Source organism: Solenopsis invicta, chromosome 3, assembly GCF_016802725.1.
Source record: "Solenopsis invicta isolate M01_SB chromosome 3, UNIL_Sinv_3.0, whole genome shotgun sequence".
In the NCBI taxonomy this organism is placed as follows: Eukaryota; Metazoa; Arthropoda; class Insecta; order Hymenoptera; family Formicidae; genus Solenopsis; species Solenopsis invicta.
In genome coordinates this window covers 17,909,497-17,923,293 of record NC_052666.1, presented here as the reverse complement: position 1 = coordinate 17,923,293, position 13,797 = coordinate 17,909,497, and the positions used below count along the sequence as shown (strand labels likewise).

At 40.4% G+C, this 13,797-nt stretch overlaps 2 protein-coding genes and 1 long non-coding RNA gene across 4 annotated transcripts in view; 1 reads left to right on the top strand and 2 right to left on the bottom strand.

Annotated features, from left to right (window-relative positions):
- Positions 1-607: 607 nt before the first annotated feature.
- Positions 608-1,230, top strand: LOC120357223. The gene is made up of 2 exons (XR_005574386.1): positions 608-946; positions 1,028-1,230. It is a non-coding gene; the product is annotated as an uncharacterized LOC120357223 (long non-coding RNA).
- Positions 1,226-3,778, bottom strand: LOC105205296 (26S proteasome non-ATPase regulatory subunit 6). Its single transcript, XM_011174642.2, has 5 exons — positions 3,522-3,778; positions 2,894-3,245; positions 1,972-2,300; positions 1,730-1,898; positions 1,226-1,602 (listed from the first exon to the last, which is right to left on the bottom strand). Exons 1-5 carry the CDS (start codon positions 3,664-3,666, stop codon positions 1,428-1,430), a joined length of 1,170 nt encoding a protein of 389 aa, XP_011172944.1. The 5' UTR covers positions 3,667-3,778; the 3' UTR covers positions 1,226-1,427.
- A 2,364-nt stretch (positions 3,779-6,142) lies between these two features.
- LOC105205270 (atrophin-1) overlaps positions 6,143-13,797 on the bottom strand; it is a 121,849-nt gene continuing 114,194 nt past the window's right edge. For both annotated transcript variants that reach the window (XM_011174617.3, XM_039447222.1), the window contains exon 9: positions 6,143-13,502. In XM_011174617.3, the coding sequence (XP_011172919.2) occupies positions 11,511-13,502 (1,992 nt within the window). In that variant the 3' untranslated portion in view covers positions 6,143-11,510. The remainder of the gene's footprint in view (positions 13,503-13,797) is intronic.

Below are 13,797 nucleotides of genomic sequence, written 5' to 3'. Positions count from 1 at the left end.
TGTGTATTTTATTGAAGTCCCGCGAATATTTGTAATTTATTTATAAAATTATGAGCCTCTCGATTTGGTCACGCAAGACCGAGCTACAAAAGATCTAATTTATATTACAGGTGAATCTAATCTCATTTGGTGTTTTGTCTTTTAACTAATCTTAGAAAAGATCATTTATTTATTACATTACACTGTTGTTAAATGGTTACATTTTGTTAAGTATAATGTTTATTTGCATCTTTGTATGGGATGTTAAATTTTCGGATCAGTCATGTAACGCTTGAAGACATCCAGAGGCTGGTCTTTATCGCCAATCGAATAACGAAATTTTGACTCGCAATTGATGCAAGTGATTTTCGCATGCTTCTTATCGTAAACCCTAAAAACATATGAAAGGTTAATATGCAAAGGAAAATTTAATAAATAACACTTCTTTGGACTTTAACAAAATCACCAATCATCATATTCTATATTTTTTGACAATTCTGTGAAAAACTTACATGGTAATGATGGCTGTACTGCTCTTGCATACTCTACATCTATAGAATCGCTTTTTCGAAGTACTCGGTTGTTTTGTTTCTCCTGTATTTTCCGCTTCCATTTTCTTCTATCTTTAATCTAAAACATGTATGCCAGCCCATCATTCAATCGAAGTTAAAAGCTATCTTGTTTCATCAATTAATGAGAGATTAAATTTTCGTGACATGTAATAATATAAATTGTTTAACACTAATATGGTCTTTAAGATAATCACATCCCTGTTTTATAACAGCTCAGTGAAATCGAGAGATATGTTTAATAATAATAATAAATTGAAGGAAATTCCAATGAAGCGATTAATGGTAAAATTTATTCTCATTGAAATCACAAAATTTTATTTCTTGAAAGCAGAAAAATATGTGAATGATCTGCATGATATTTCTTTACATCAAGTATAGGATTGTCAGTATAAAAAGTATGTTTATAGTTTAAACATCTTCTTAATTTATATTTAATTATAATTTAAAAATTATTAAATATTTTTCAATTAAAACAGAAAACTACATACCGAATGAAGTAATCTGTGCTCTTCCTGCGGTAAACTACTTTCAACTGACGTTACACCAACAGTGTTCGGATCTGTTATTGTTCTTGGACAATAAAGGACGATACTAAGTCATTTCAAAACTAACGGTTTGACAAACGTGTTATTAATCTGTGGTGGGGAGCTGGTGCAAAAATAAACCTTAATACATTACATATTCCACGAAGAATATTTGTATATCTTGTTTACAAAAACAAACGTGACACTTTTAGTTTTCTTTGTTACAAAATTCGAGCTTGTGGTATACAGACTCTTGAAACAGATATACAGTAGACACTCATGTAATCGATCTTGATCGTTTCTTAATATATAATAGCATATCATCTCTGTGATTATACAAATGTATACGAAATTAAATATTAATGACGCGCGATAACTTCTGCACCCTGTTGAGTAGAAGATCACCCTGCTTCACCATTGCCTGATATTGCCAATTCTTACTGTCTGGCCGATTCGTTTCGACTACACCTCCAACTCGATCGACTTTGCAATGTAATCGGCCAGCTGCTATAAAGCGCGATAATTCCCTACGAAAGTAACATGTACAAGTGTGTTAACAGATTTCTCTACAGTGTAGTTTCGTAATTTAAATAATTGTATATATAAGATTACTAATACAGTAAAACTAAATAAAAATTAATAATATTCACTTACTGATCAATGTATTCCACCGTAACGCCAAATGCCTCAGCCATATACTGGAGGGTCAAAGATCGATAGGATTCCAACAGTTGCGTGTACGCGAGAATTCGCATCTCTCGAACGTAATACCGATAGTGAGGAAATATTAAGTAATCTCGGCGTAGCAATCCTTCAACGTGTGCTAAAATGATAATTTCGACAATTGCAAAACCTCTTATATATTAAGTTACATTTAAACTGTCTTTCAAAATTACCAAGATTCTTGAAAAATTCCGCATAATGACAATTGTACAATGAGAACAAGTAATCCTTGACGTCTTGGTTACTGTGGAGAACCTCCAGGATTTCGGATCCCTTAATGATTTTGTCCCTCAGTTCGTTTCGTGGAAGACTTATCATACTTAAGTATACTGTGTATCTCACGAACGTGTTATAATCCATAAGTTCATAACTCGTGAATGTGCTAATTGTGTCTAAAAAGAAGTTTGCAGCCTCCTTGAAGTTGCGCACTGCTATGCAGTATATTCCTTGATAAACTTTCAAACGATTCCGTCTGTCCCAATCGCCGCCTTCTTCTATTAAGCTGCAAAATAAGAGCGAAATATATTTCTATTAATTGTTATAAAATATATGATAAATAAAAAATTAAGTCTATTCTTTGTAGCTGAACTAATGTACACTTGTTGTACTTGAAACGAAATAGATATTAGAGATGTACAAACCAAATAAAATCATTGAAACGTAATTTTAACAATTTATTTTAGTTAACAACATAATTATTGTTAGGTAGAATTTTAATGGACAGATAATAAGAAATTTCTATATAAGAGAAAAATAATATTTATTAATATTATTATATATAATATAAAATAATTTAAAACGTAAATTTTATAAAAATGCCAATATATGTGGATTTATGTTCAAATTTTTTAGATTCAAAATTTTTAAATAATTCTGATTTGAATTATAGAGATTCAAATTGAAATTATCAATTTTTAAATATATATCTGTTAAAAATATGCAAATTATATGAATCAATTAGAATATTATTTGATTTGACTCAGTTTATACATCTTTAATAGATGTAATTTAAAATTTAATGAAAGAAAAAATTTTAGTACAATTCAGTGTAATCACAAGAGAACAAATATAGTACTTTTTTTTATTTTTACCTACCATTTAGCTTTTTCGATGTTTCTGGTAATGTGATCATGATCCAGGTAAAACAAGCCGATTCTAATATTATGAAATACAATATCTAATCTGTGCCCTAAGGATACTGTCTTGTCATACGTTTTTCTAAATGACGAGATTGCACCTTCTTTGTCGCCTATTCGACAAAGATATTCGGATTTCTTTAAGTTGGCCTCTCGAACTTCCATCTCGCTCAGATTTTTATCAGCATCCTCGATAGCATCGTCAAATTTTTTCAACTGTTCCGTATTGTGTGCCTTCATTGTTGCAAGAAGTGCATCGTCCACTGGCCAATTCAGGTCCTTGCAAACCTCTTCGTAGAATGGAGCCATGTCTTTCAGAAAAAATCGTCATCTTTTTATCTCTCTCAATTTAAAATAAAAATTATATTCGAAATCAATGGTCAATCATTAAAGAATTAATAAATTGATTATACGATTTAACAGCAGAGGTTATGTTTCGTGCAATGACAGATAACGTATCTAGCGAGCAAGATAAAAGGAGAGGAAGTAGCGAGATTCTTAAGCAAATTAAATGAGGTTATCGGAAATTACATCAAACTTTCGGAAATAACGTGACAAACGATCGAGAAAAAAATATGCAATCTCACTGTCGGCTTTGATGGCATCCAAGAGTTTGGTCTTCAGGTAGGCATCATCAGCGTGTTCACGAAGACCCAGCAGAAACTTCGTTTGCGCCAATTCCAGATTCGGGTTCTTCTCCAAACCTTCCTCCTCCAAATTCTCAAGTGGCATTGTAAATTAATTAATGCTCGTAGTGAGCCGACACTCTTCCGTGCGTCCCTTTTTAGGTTAGAAAGCTTTCTAGTGCGAGGCACTTTACGTTCCAATTTGAGGTCTTTCAGTTCGAAATATTTATGGAAGATGACGCCACCACGTCAGTTTCACCGCCTAAATAGTGTATTTTTCGTTTGCGGTGCTTCAGAAGATGGTGCCACCATATCTATTGTTATTCTTCAATTTTTGCTAGTCATTCTTGGTCATTCTCTTTCTCAACAGAAATGTGTCCGCAGAATAAAATTAAAAGTTACATGGAATGTTGTTTCCCGCTTCTTAATGTGCCCATTACAGGAATTCAAAATCAAAATAACTTAATAATATTAACAGGAATAGGTCAGATGGATACAGAGAATTAATTAAATACTGAAAGAAAAAAATTTCCATAATTTAACTACAATTTATACTTGTTTTGCCAACTATATTTTTATAGTTATTTTAATCATGCAAATTCTAGTTTTTAATTATTATTACTACATAAATAGTAAACAAATGTTTAAAAAGTCACTATAATTGTTATATTACTATAATTGTAATTTCATTTATTACACAGAAATTTTTATTTTTCACTATTAATAGATATTTTAATATTTTACTATAATAATATTTGAAATTGATGTAATTTATAATAAAAGTTTTAAATAGTTGAAATAAACGTAAGATATTATTACTAAAATTATAGCAATTATAACTATAAAAATGGAGCTTCTAACCATAATTATTTTAATTACAATTATAGTCACAAATATCAAGCACTTTCCTCTAATTGAGATAAATCTCTAATAGTGTAAGATATTGTATGAATATTCTAGAATATTTAAATATTTATACAATATCGTAATATCATTTATTCGTACGATATCACATACTGTTAGCGACTGACGTAATTAACGCTGTATTCGAAGGACATAATTGGGACGCTATCTCAAAAACGTCTAGGTAAAATGCAGTGACTTGAGATTCTCGAATTAAAATTAATCTCGGAATTTTGAATCCCTTCTCACGTAACGCGATAAATCTCTCGTTGGTAACGCGAAGCAAAGGGGGAGACAGAATGACAAACGCACCCTCTTTCAAATCAATTAATTTTTTTCTGACACATACTGCCATTGACACGGACAAGGTGAGATCGGAGAAAGAGAAAGAGTAAAGAGTCAGTGTCCGCGGAAATCGTTTAATATTTAAAATTTGCACGAGGAATTTCTCGCGTCGAGAGACGCGACTTCTCGTTCGAGGTCTGCCTCTCGTTTCCCTCATTTCCCTTTTAATCCGAAATTCTTTTCTCTCAAGACGACGCGCTCGCAATTACTCCGCTTATTCCTCTTCGACGCTATATTGAAAGATTAGATCGACGATCTAATTTCCACAATCTCTGTCACAAGAGCAGCCGATCGATTGGAGCGCAAAGTGCGCGGATCGCGGCGAGATTCCGGATGATCGTTGCTTTCTTTGAGTCGCGAATCTTGATTGACGATTCGCGAAATCGAAACAGATGTTGAAAACGGAGGAGGGATTCGATCGATCTCCCGAAATCGCAAGGGGCCGGGAAATAGAGCTCTTTATCTCACAATCGCGGATTGTCCCGACCAAGTTCCTTGCTTTTCCGCCCTGTCGATTCGAGACGATCGTCGTCGTGCCAGCCTCGTAGAAAGCATTAAGTTACCGTATCTTAATTACTTTTCTTTAAAACTCACATCGTATTATACATCCAGCAATTTGGGAATCCACAGTTACGCTTAGCGATCATTTAGCAATTAACGCGCACGTCGATCTTGATTTCTTTTAGCGGCCTTTTATAAATAATCTAGACGACTAAAACGTAAATCTCGTTGGAAAATGACGAGTGAAGTTTTTTCTGCGTACACTGAGAAAAAGAAGTTGGTAAATTGATTACATTTTTTAACTTGATTAAATTACTTTAATTCATGAATTTTAATTTAAGCAGTTATATATTTAATTTGAACGTCTATATATTTAGCTTAAATAACATATAAATATTTGAAATGAAGAAATCTAATCAAGTTAAACATTTTAATTTAATTCTCAACTTTTTTTGCTCAACGTACAAGATTCTTGCAGCGAGCGACTTTTGGGGCGTCCTCCTTCATTCGAATAACGAAATCTGTTCATTCCTTCGATTGATCGTACACAACGTGCGTGACTCAAAGAGATCTCGCCTTTCTAGAAAAAAAAAAAGAGATAAGCCTACGCGTCGATATTCGATCAAGTATCTAAACCTCCGAATATCCCGCAGCGTCATTAATCATCATTACGCTCCTTCGTATAACAATTTGTTACAAAAAGGCCGTATGACATTGCACCGAGGGATAGAGAGCGTCGTAAACGTGTATAGTTCCCGGAACGACTTGGGAGCGCTGGGACACCACTTGTCGTCCGAGAAAGAAGCTTCTTTCGGGTAAAGAATACCATTCTCTTTCGGTGTTATATCAGTAATGTATTTTGTAACAATTCATTTTTCACATAAAATATCGTAGTAGTACGAGCAGAGACATACAGATTTACATATTGCGGGATACTCGGGTATCCACTGAGCACCCAATAATAACGTCCGTTGGAGATCTGCGTGGGCTTCGTTAGGATCGGGCGGCAAAGGAGCAGGGAAAATTCTTTTTTTTTCTTTTATATATATTTCAAGCTATCGCCCATATCGAGACGAGCATATCCATCCGTAACCCTTCCTTATCCCGCGATATTTCGTAGGAGCGATGAATATTTCGAGAAGTACATTCGTTAATTCGATACAGAACACATCTCGACTGCCCGAGCGATCGCGACCCGATCGGCGGCGGCGACACAGGAGCTGACACAGGAGCGGATCCGCGGATACGGATCGGCCGATCGTTCGAACGCACACGTAGATACACCATTACGTTTAATTAGTAGGTAGAATAATAGAGGTTCGAAGCGATTAAAAAATATGTCGGAGGCCGGCAAAATTCCCCGGCCCAAGCTCTCTTACTCGCTTACTTAACTCTCAGATTTTGTCTTCTTTTTTTCTTTTTTAGCTTTGTTTATTCGACACGTTCAACAGCGAATCCACACTTTTATATATCTGTATAATATATATTTATACTTAATAGTAAAGTCCTTAATATAGCGATCAATTTACAATCAGTTAGTTAATTTGATTAATCGAAGAGTCAATTAATTAGTAGTGCGATGGTGGATGCACCGGCCGCACCGACCGGCCGGAGTTATGTGTATATAATTCCTCATCTTTTCGAATTGCGAATCGATGAACGTTGTTGCGCGACTAACACACCGATGACATCTATTATTCTTGGCCGCCGCCCGGAATCAGATTGGATTTCTGAAAAACATCTACTACAATAAACTTCGATCGTATGTACTCGTGATTCGCGATCGTGTTTCAATGTGTGTGTGTGTGTGTGTGTGTGTGTGTGTGTGTGTGTGTGTGTGTGTGTGTGTGTGTGTGTGTGTGCGTGTGCGTGCGTGCGTGCGTATGTGCGTGTGCGTGCGTGCGTGCGTGCGTGTGTGTGTGTGTGTATAACTGTATTCGTGGGTGTGTGTGCACATATGTCTCTGTTTGCGTGTGTATGTGTGTTTGAGGCCGATGATGGAACGAAAGAAACATCTATAATATAGACATCAGTTATTATATCAACGATTCTCATCTATACCCTGTGCATCATCTTAAATGTCTCGACACATCCTAGGTGATTTCACCCGAGATAAATGTTGCTCGCTTATCCTTACATATAGTCAATATATAATATTTATAGTTTATATTTATATAATATCTATATATATATATTTATATATTTATATATTTATATCTGTATATATATTTATAATCATGCCAGATGCGTCACTTTACAGCGTCGGTCACAAAGGAGGATGCCGATTAATGCCAGCTATAATACCTATTACGACTGCGTGTAAGTGTACATATTGTGTGAGTGGGTGGGTAGGTGTGCGTGCGTGCGTGCGTGCGTGTGTACGTATGTATGTAAGTATATATGTACGTGTGTATCAGTTTTCATATAATCGTGTATTAATATATAGTGACTTTCGGCAAAATGCGAAACGCATAACAGAATATAATTAACGAGACAACGTAACGCGATTATGTTAATAACGACAGTAACGTATGTAACTCCACAGCGATATCGAGTTGTAACGATTAAATAATAGTCAGAGTTGCAACGAGGAAACGGCGATGGCTGTTGCGGGCGCGAGGTACGAAAGTGGATGGCGCGGTGTGATAAACAAAGTACACACGAATAGTAAGTCTCTTCCTTCTTCAGCCTCTCACGTCAGGGCTTACAACATCTCCTACCTTACGTTAAAGTAAGCTCGGCATCCGGTCGCGCGGGCGATCTCTCTCTTATCCAAGGTTCATAGTTTATAATTCGGTCGATCGTCGGCGAATTCCGTCCCGCGCGCGTTGCAAGGCCGGTTCTATTAACATCGATTAACATCAACCTTAGTTTAATCGATTTTCTGTCTCCCTCTAGTCCCAGTTTCTCGAGAAGGAGATAAATAAGTTATTCCCCGTTTCTAGGCGAACGAGTCGAGCGAGTGTCATGAATAAATATACCCGAAATTTCAAATTTTTTTTTTTCTTTTTTACACAGAAATGTCCGAAAGTCTCCGAAGTATTTATTGCAAGTGGCCAACAGCGCTTGTGAATTAACAACATTACTTGTTTTAAGTTATATCTACGATTGGAAACGCGGTGCCTTCCATGCAAATTGTTTCTACATCCGATTTCAAGGAGAAAAACGAATACAAACAATTTTTAATCGCGCGATATATCTTTATATAACGTTATTACCTTTCCTTCCTGAATGTCGCGTTCGAGAAATAGTTTGGTTCGGATAAAGATTAAACTATGGTTAAATTTGACCAACGTCGACGAAAGGTGGCCGATTCAAGATGCACCGACGCACTCGGGCTTAATCTTCCCCTCGCTATGCGCAGTAAAAGTCTTAACGATACGAGATGACAATAACGATTAATATTTATTCTGCTAAAAAAGCTTATACGCGGCGATCGCGACAGCGGCGCGCGGCGCGCAATTCGATGACATTTCCCTACGCTCATCGCTCTTGCGTTAGAGCGCGTTACAAAGGAAATGCGATTTCCGTTCAAGTAACGGAATCGATAATTGGTAAATTTATTTAATTTGGAGCACGCTGTGCGTGTGGCAAGAAAAGGAACAAACGAAACAAATGGTAACGTATCTTTTATTTGGGCCAAGAAATATCCGATCGCGCGAATAAAGTTCCATGCGAATACAGACATATTCGCGCGTTCAAAGCTGATGCTTCAAGCATAAAGATACTTAGTCGACTGAACGCGTTCTTGATTTGTGTGTTACTACGGTACGAGGACGAGCGCGGACTCGTGGAAGCGTGAGAGAGCACGTGAAAATTTCGCAACCGGATTTCGTAATACCGACGGCGTCAATAATTTTTCCCGTACCTCCTACCACTTTTGCATTTAAGATTAATTTGCCGTATTGGCAACGGTACCTCATTATGGCACAACCGAGCGAAACTTATTCTTACGAGAGTTCCCCGTGAAACTTTCAATTCGATTAAGCTTGGTTCGGTTGAAATGAGAACGATTGCTCATCGAGGAGACGCGTGGCTCCTCGCTCGCAAGAGTTTATAAAAGATAAATCTCTTAGTGGATTTCTTTTTCTTTGTCAAGACGGTGAGTACTTCGGTTATTCCTGCGACGAAAGCCGAATAGCTAGAAAGTCATGTAAAAGTCGCTTCTGAGAAAGAAAGAATATTACGTGCGCCATTGTCACGTAAAACTGAGCAAATCGTCGACATCTTGGACAGGAATTTCAGTGACGTGAAAATGCGTCGCGATTTAAAGTGCAGTGTTCGATATGTTAATTAATTAAATACGCAACATAGTAATAACAACAATACAACAGGCTAACAGTGATATAAGACGCAATGCGATACATAAACACGAAGTAAATGGTTCTGTTGTTACAATCGTAGCGTATTTTTCGCCAAAATGATACCCGTGTAAATTTCGATCAATTCCATTTCTTTTAGATAGATAATTCAATTTTTCATCACAAAAATGTTACATTATTGCACTCAACCATCCTCTCAATATAAATAATATTATAATATGTAATATTGTATATAGTATATAATATTGCACAATATTATATATTATCATATTGTCGATATAATATATATAATAGTATATATAATATATATAATAGTATATATATTATATAAAATGATAATGCAGTATATTTTTAGCAAATTATTTTGAAAAGTTTCATTGACTCGAATTACCATTGCACAACAGATATCTAAAGCTCCAATTAATACTTTGGATTTGTCGAAATTACATTCGTTTTGATTTTGACCGGTAATTTTTCGGACTTCGTGCTTCACTTTATAAATGCGTCGTGACGTCGACGCGGTGTTCCTTATTTTTCGAAGATAACAATTTACAACTGCAAATTGACGTAGGATATTCTATATCGCACTTGCAATCTCGAATGCCCTTCGAAATACGAAAACGTGGTAACATGCTTTCGATCGTCGAAGCTCGTAGATACACTTGTAGCAATCGGTGCGACGATCGATATCGCCTGATCGATGCAGGAAGTAAGGATAGCGCAATTACATGTTTGGCCGATCTCTCGGCTACGTCGTCGGCCGAATTCGCAATCTGTTCGGCATTAAGGTCATTTATCGTTATGGTTTTATCGGAATGCGTGCCCGTGTTAAGTGTGCTTTAGCGATCGAATCGGTACAGAACGCGATCAGCGAACCTGATCTACCCGAGGCTTACGTTTCTCGTTCGTTGCGTGCGCTGTAGTATCACGAGCGGCTTTCCCGTTCCCGAGCCGCGCGCCCGTAATTGCTCACGGCGTAATCACATATCGAGAGCGTGATAAAAAAAAATAGAGTGTGAGAGAGGCGCGGCGACGAAGTAGAAGTGGGATGCAGAAAGAGAAGGAGCAAGGAGGAATATTGAAAACGAAAGACCGATACGCGTAGGGTGCCCCAAAATTGACGCAATACAGACGCGATATAGCGTGCCTGCCTCGAGGGCATCTTTATCTCCCGGCACAGTTTTTCAATTCAATATTTTAGGAACTAAGCTTCAGATTCTTAAGGTAGTATTCGTCTCAAGTAAAAAGCATGACACACCATCTAATAATAATAATTCGGATAACTTCGTTATTGCTATCAGAGTCTCGATGTTTTCAGTGAGGGGATTTGACCATAATGTATCCATTTTCCGTCAATTTTGGGGTGCTTTGTACGTAGAACCTGCTTGAGCAAAGGAGATGGAAAAAGAGGAAGTGGAGTAGAGAGTACTGTGCGGCAGATGAATCGACGAAGAGCGAAAGATTGCGCGCAGATTGCAAGTAGCATCTCGCGGGATGGTTCGCGGAGAGCAGTTTAAAAAGGGAAAGTGACGAGGACGAGGGAATGGCGATTCGGAGGAAGGGGGGAGGGGGGGACGACGCGCGACGGTGCGACCCCGACACGTTGAAAGCCGTGTCTTAAAAGACGTGTGTAAAAATACGTAGAAAAGATAAACGCGGCGGATACGTGCGTCGCTCGCGCGCGCGCACAAGAGGCGATCGGCAGGAGGAGGAGGAGGAGGAGGACTGAGGAGGTGGAGGAAGAGGAGGAGGAACAGGAGGAGAGGATGGGATAGAGGATGGAGAGACATAGAGAGAGAGAGAAAGAGAGAAAGAGATAGGATCATCGGGGACTGGTGGTGGTGGGTCGGTAGTGGAGAACAGAGTCTGACATCGATTATCATACACCGTCGTAGGAGAGGTCGACCGGCGGTCTGTGATGCGACGGTGCGAGGTAGGACGGCGGCGAGGTGGTGCTGCTGGGCGCCGCGCCAGCCGTGGTGACGTAGCCGGGGTAATTGGCGCTGGGCGCGTGTATGCTCGTCGGTGGCGTCGGGTAAGCATCAAACGAGCTTGAGTACGAGCCGTTGTACGGATACGGATTGGCCGTCATCGGATGGCCGATGGCGGCGGATGGGTGCATGCTACTCATGCCGCTCATCCCGCCGATTCCGTAGGTACGTTGCATCAGGCTGGATTCGAGGCCACCGAACAGATAGCCGTTGGTCGAGCCCATCGGCACCGGATAATGACCGGGTATGATGTTAGGATAAGAGTTACCAGGGTGGCCGTGATTCATGCTTGGGGTGTAGTTACTGGACGCAAGATTCTCCACCGTGTAGGACTTGCTGTGCTGCTGCTGTTGTTGCTGCTGTTGTTGCTGCTGCTGCTGCTGCTGTTGATGCTGCTGCTGTTGCTGTTGCTGAGACTCCTGATGATGGCGGGTGTTCATACCGTATAAACCTCCGTAGCCTGCGTCAGTGGGAGAGTGGTGCAGCGGGGAGGGATAGATTCCGCCACCGGGTGGCAATGGTGGACTGTAATTGGTCATCCCACCTGGTCCAGCCGACATGCCGCCGAAACCAGACATGTAGGACTGATGGTGGGCGTCCAACTTCTCCGCGAGGCTATCGTCGCCCGACATACCCGGATGCGAATGCTGGAGACGCTGACTACCGCCGTCGGCTATACTCGGGATCTGGTCCACTAGTGATTCCAAGTCGCTCAGGCTCTTGGACGCCACGTCCTGGCCGGAGTTCCTCTTGATGCCGTACTGCTCGTGCGGATTGTGCGGTGACATGGACGTGTGGGTGGGCGTATGCGGATGCGGCGGCGTTGGATGCGAATGATGGGAGTGCTCCTCGGCCGTCTGGCTAAGAGGCGTCGGTGTCGTCTGATGTGGATGCGGATTATGCGCGTCCGGCGGCTGTTCGTGGTAGCCCATGTAGTTGGCGTAGCTGTTGTGGGACGGCGTGCCAGGGCTGCCATGGTGGCCCGTCGTGTCGGGCCCTCCGGCCGGATTGTACTGACGATGGTCATTGCCCATGCTCTGCTGCGACATGCTGGTGGGAGGCTCAAAGTCCGGATGCTCAACACTGGGCGACGTCAAGGGCGACGGCTCGAGATTGTTCTCCGACGAGATCGCGGTATTGATCTCCGACGACAGATCCGAGTGAAACGACAGCGACATGGACTTGGGACTCTGGCTGTAGTGTTGCAGGTGCACCGGGCTTTGCTTCGCGCTCATGTTGTACGGGCTATTGTCGTTCATGCCCGGACCAAAAAATCCATCGTTCATCGGTTGCGGATACGGCGCCATGTGCGGGAACGTCTTCGGCGGTGACATTATCGGTGGTGAGAAGCAATTCGGCACGTTACCGTAACCATCGTTCAAATGGCCCATCGCCTGGTGCTGATGCTGCTGCTGCTGTTGCTCTCTCTCGCGATTGTCCCGCTCCATTTGCTTCTGCTGTTGATGGATCTTTTTCGGACGACCGCGGCGCTTCTTAATGACCTCGCCGTTCGCGTCCAGCTTCTCGGGATCTGGCTGCGGTTGATCCTCCGGATTCTTGATCTTCTTCGGTCTGCCGCGTTTTTTCTTGCCGGGTATCACGCCCGTCTCCTGCTTAATTCCCATGCCGTTGATCTCCGTGATTCGGCCGTCACCGTCGGGCAAATCGTCGGCAAACACTGGCTTCTTGTCCTCGATCGGCTCGTGTTCCTTTTTCTTGAGCTTCGAATCGGCGAAAACGATGTCTGACTCGTCCAAATGCGTGATCGTACCGTTCAGGTAGTCACGGAACTTCTTCAGAGCAGCGTAATATGGCACCTTGTCAGCAGCACGTGGCAATTGCGCACACCTCGCGCTGCTCGAGGGCATAACCCACATATACTGTAAAACGATAATATTGGAAAGTCAGAATGTTGCCTGTTTTGCCCATAGATGATTAGAGTTAGCATAGGGAGGTAAAAGCAGTAAAACTTTACCAAGTGAATCGCTGGATAAAGTAAAATAAGATGAAAGTTAAGTCACAGCCGGAAATCAGCTCGACGGTTTTAAAATGGGTGCTTCTTGTGTCTAGCCTCACGAGTGATTCAAACTACACGCAAGCGACAAGTGTCGAGCAGTACTCAGTTAATGAAGCTTGCTGCTCGCTCAAAATCCAACACTATTGAATTTTGGACAA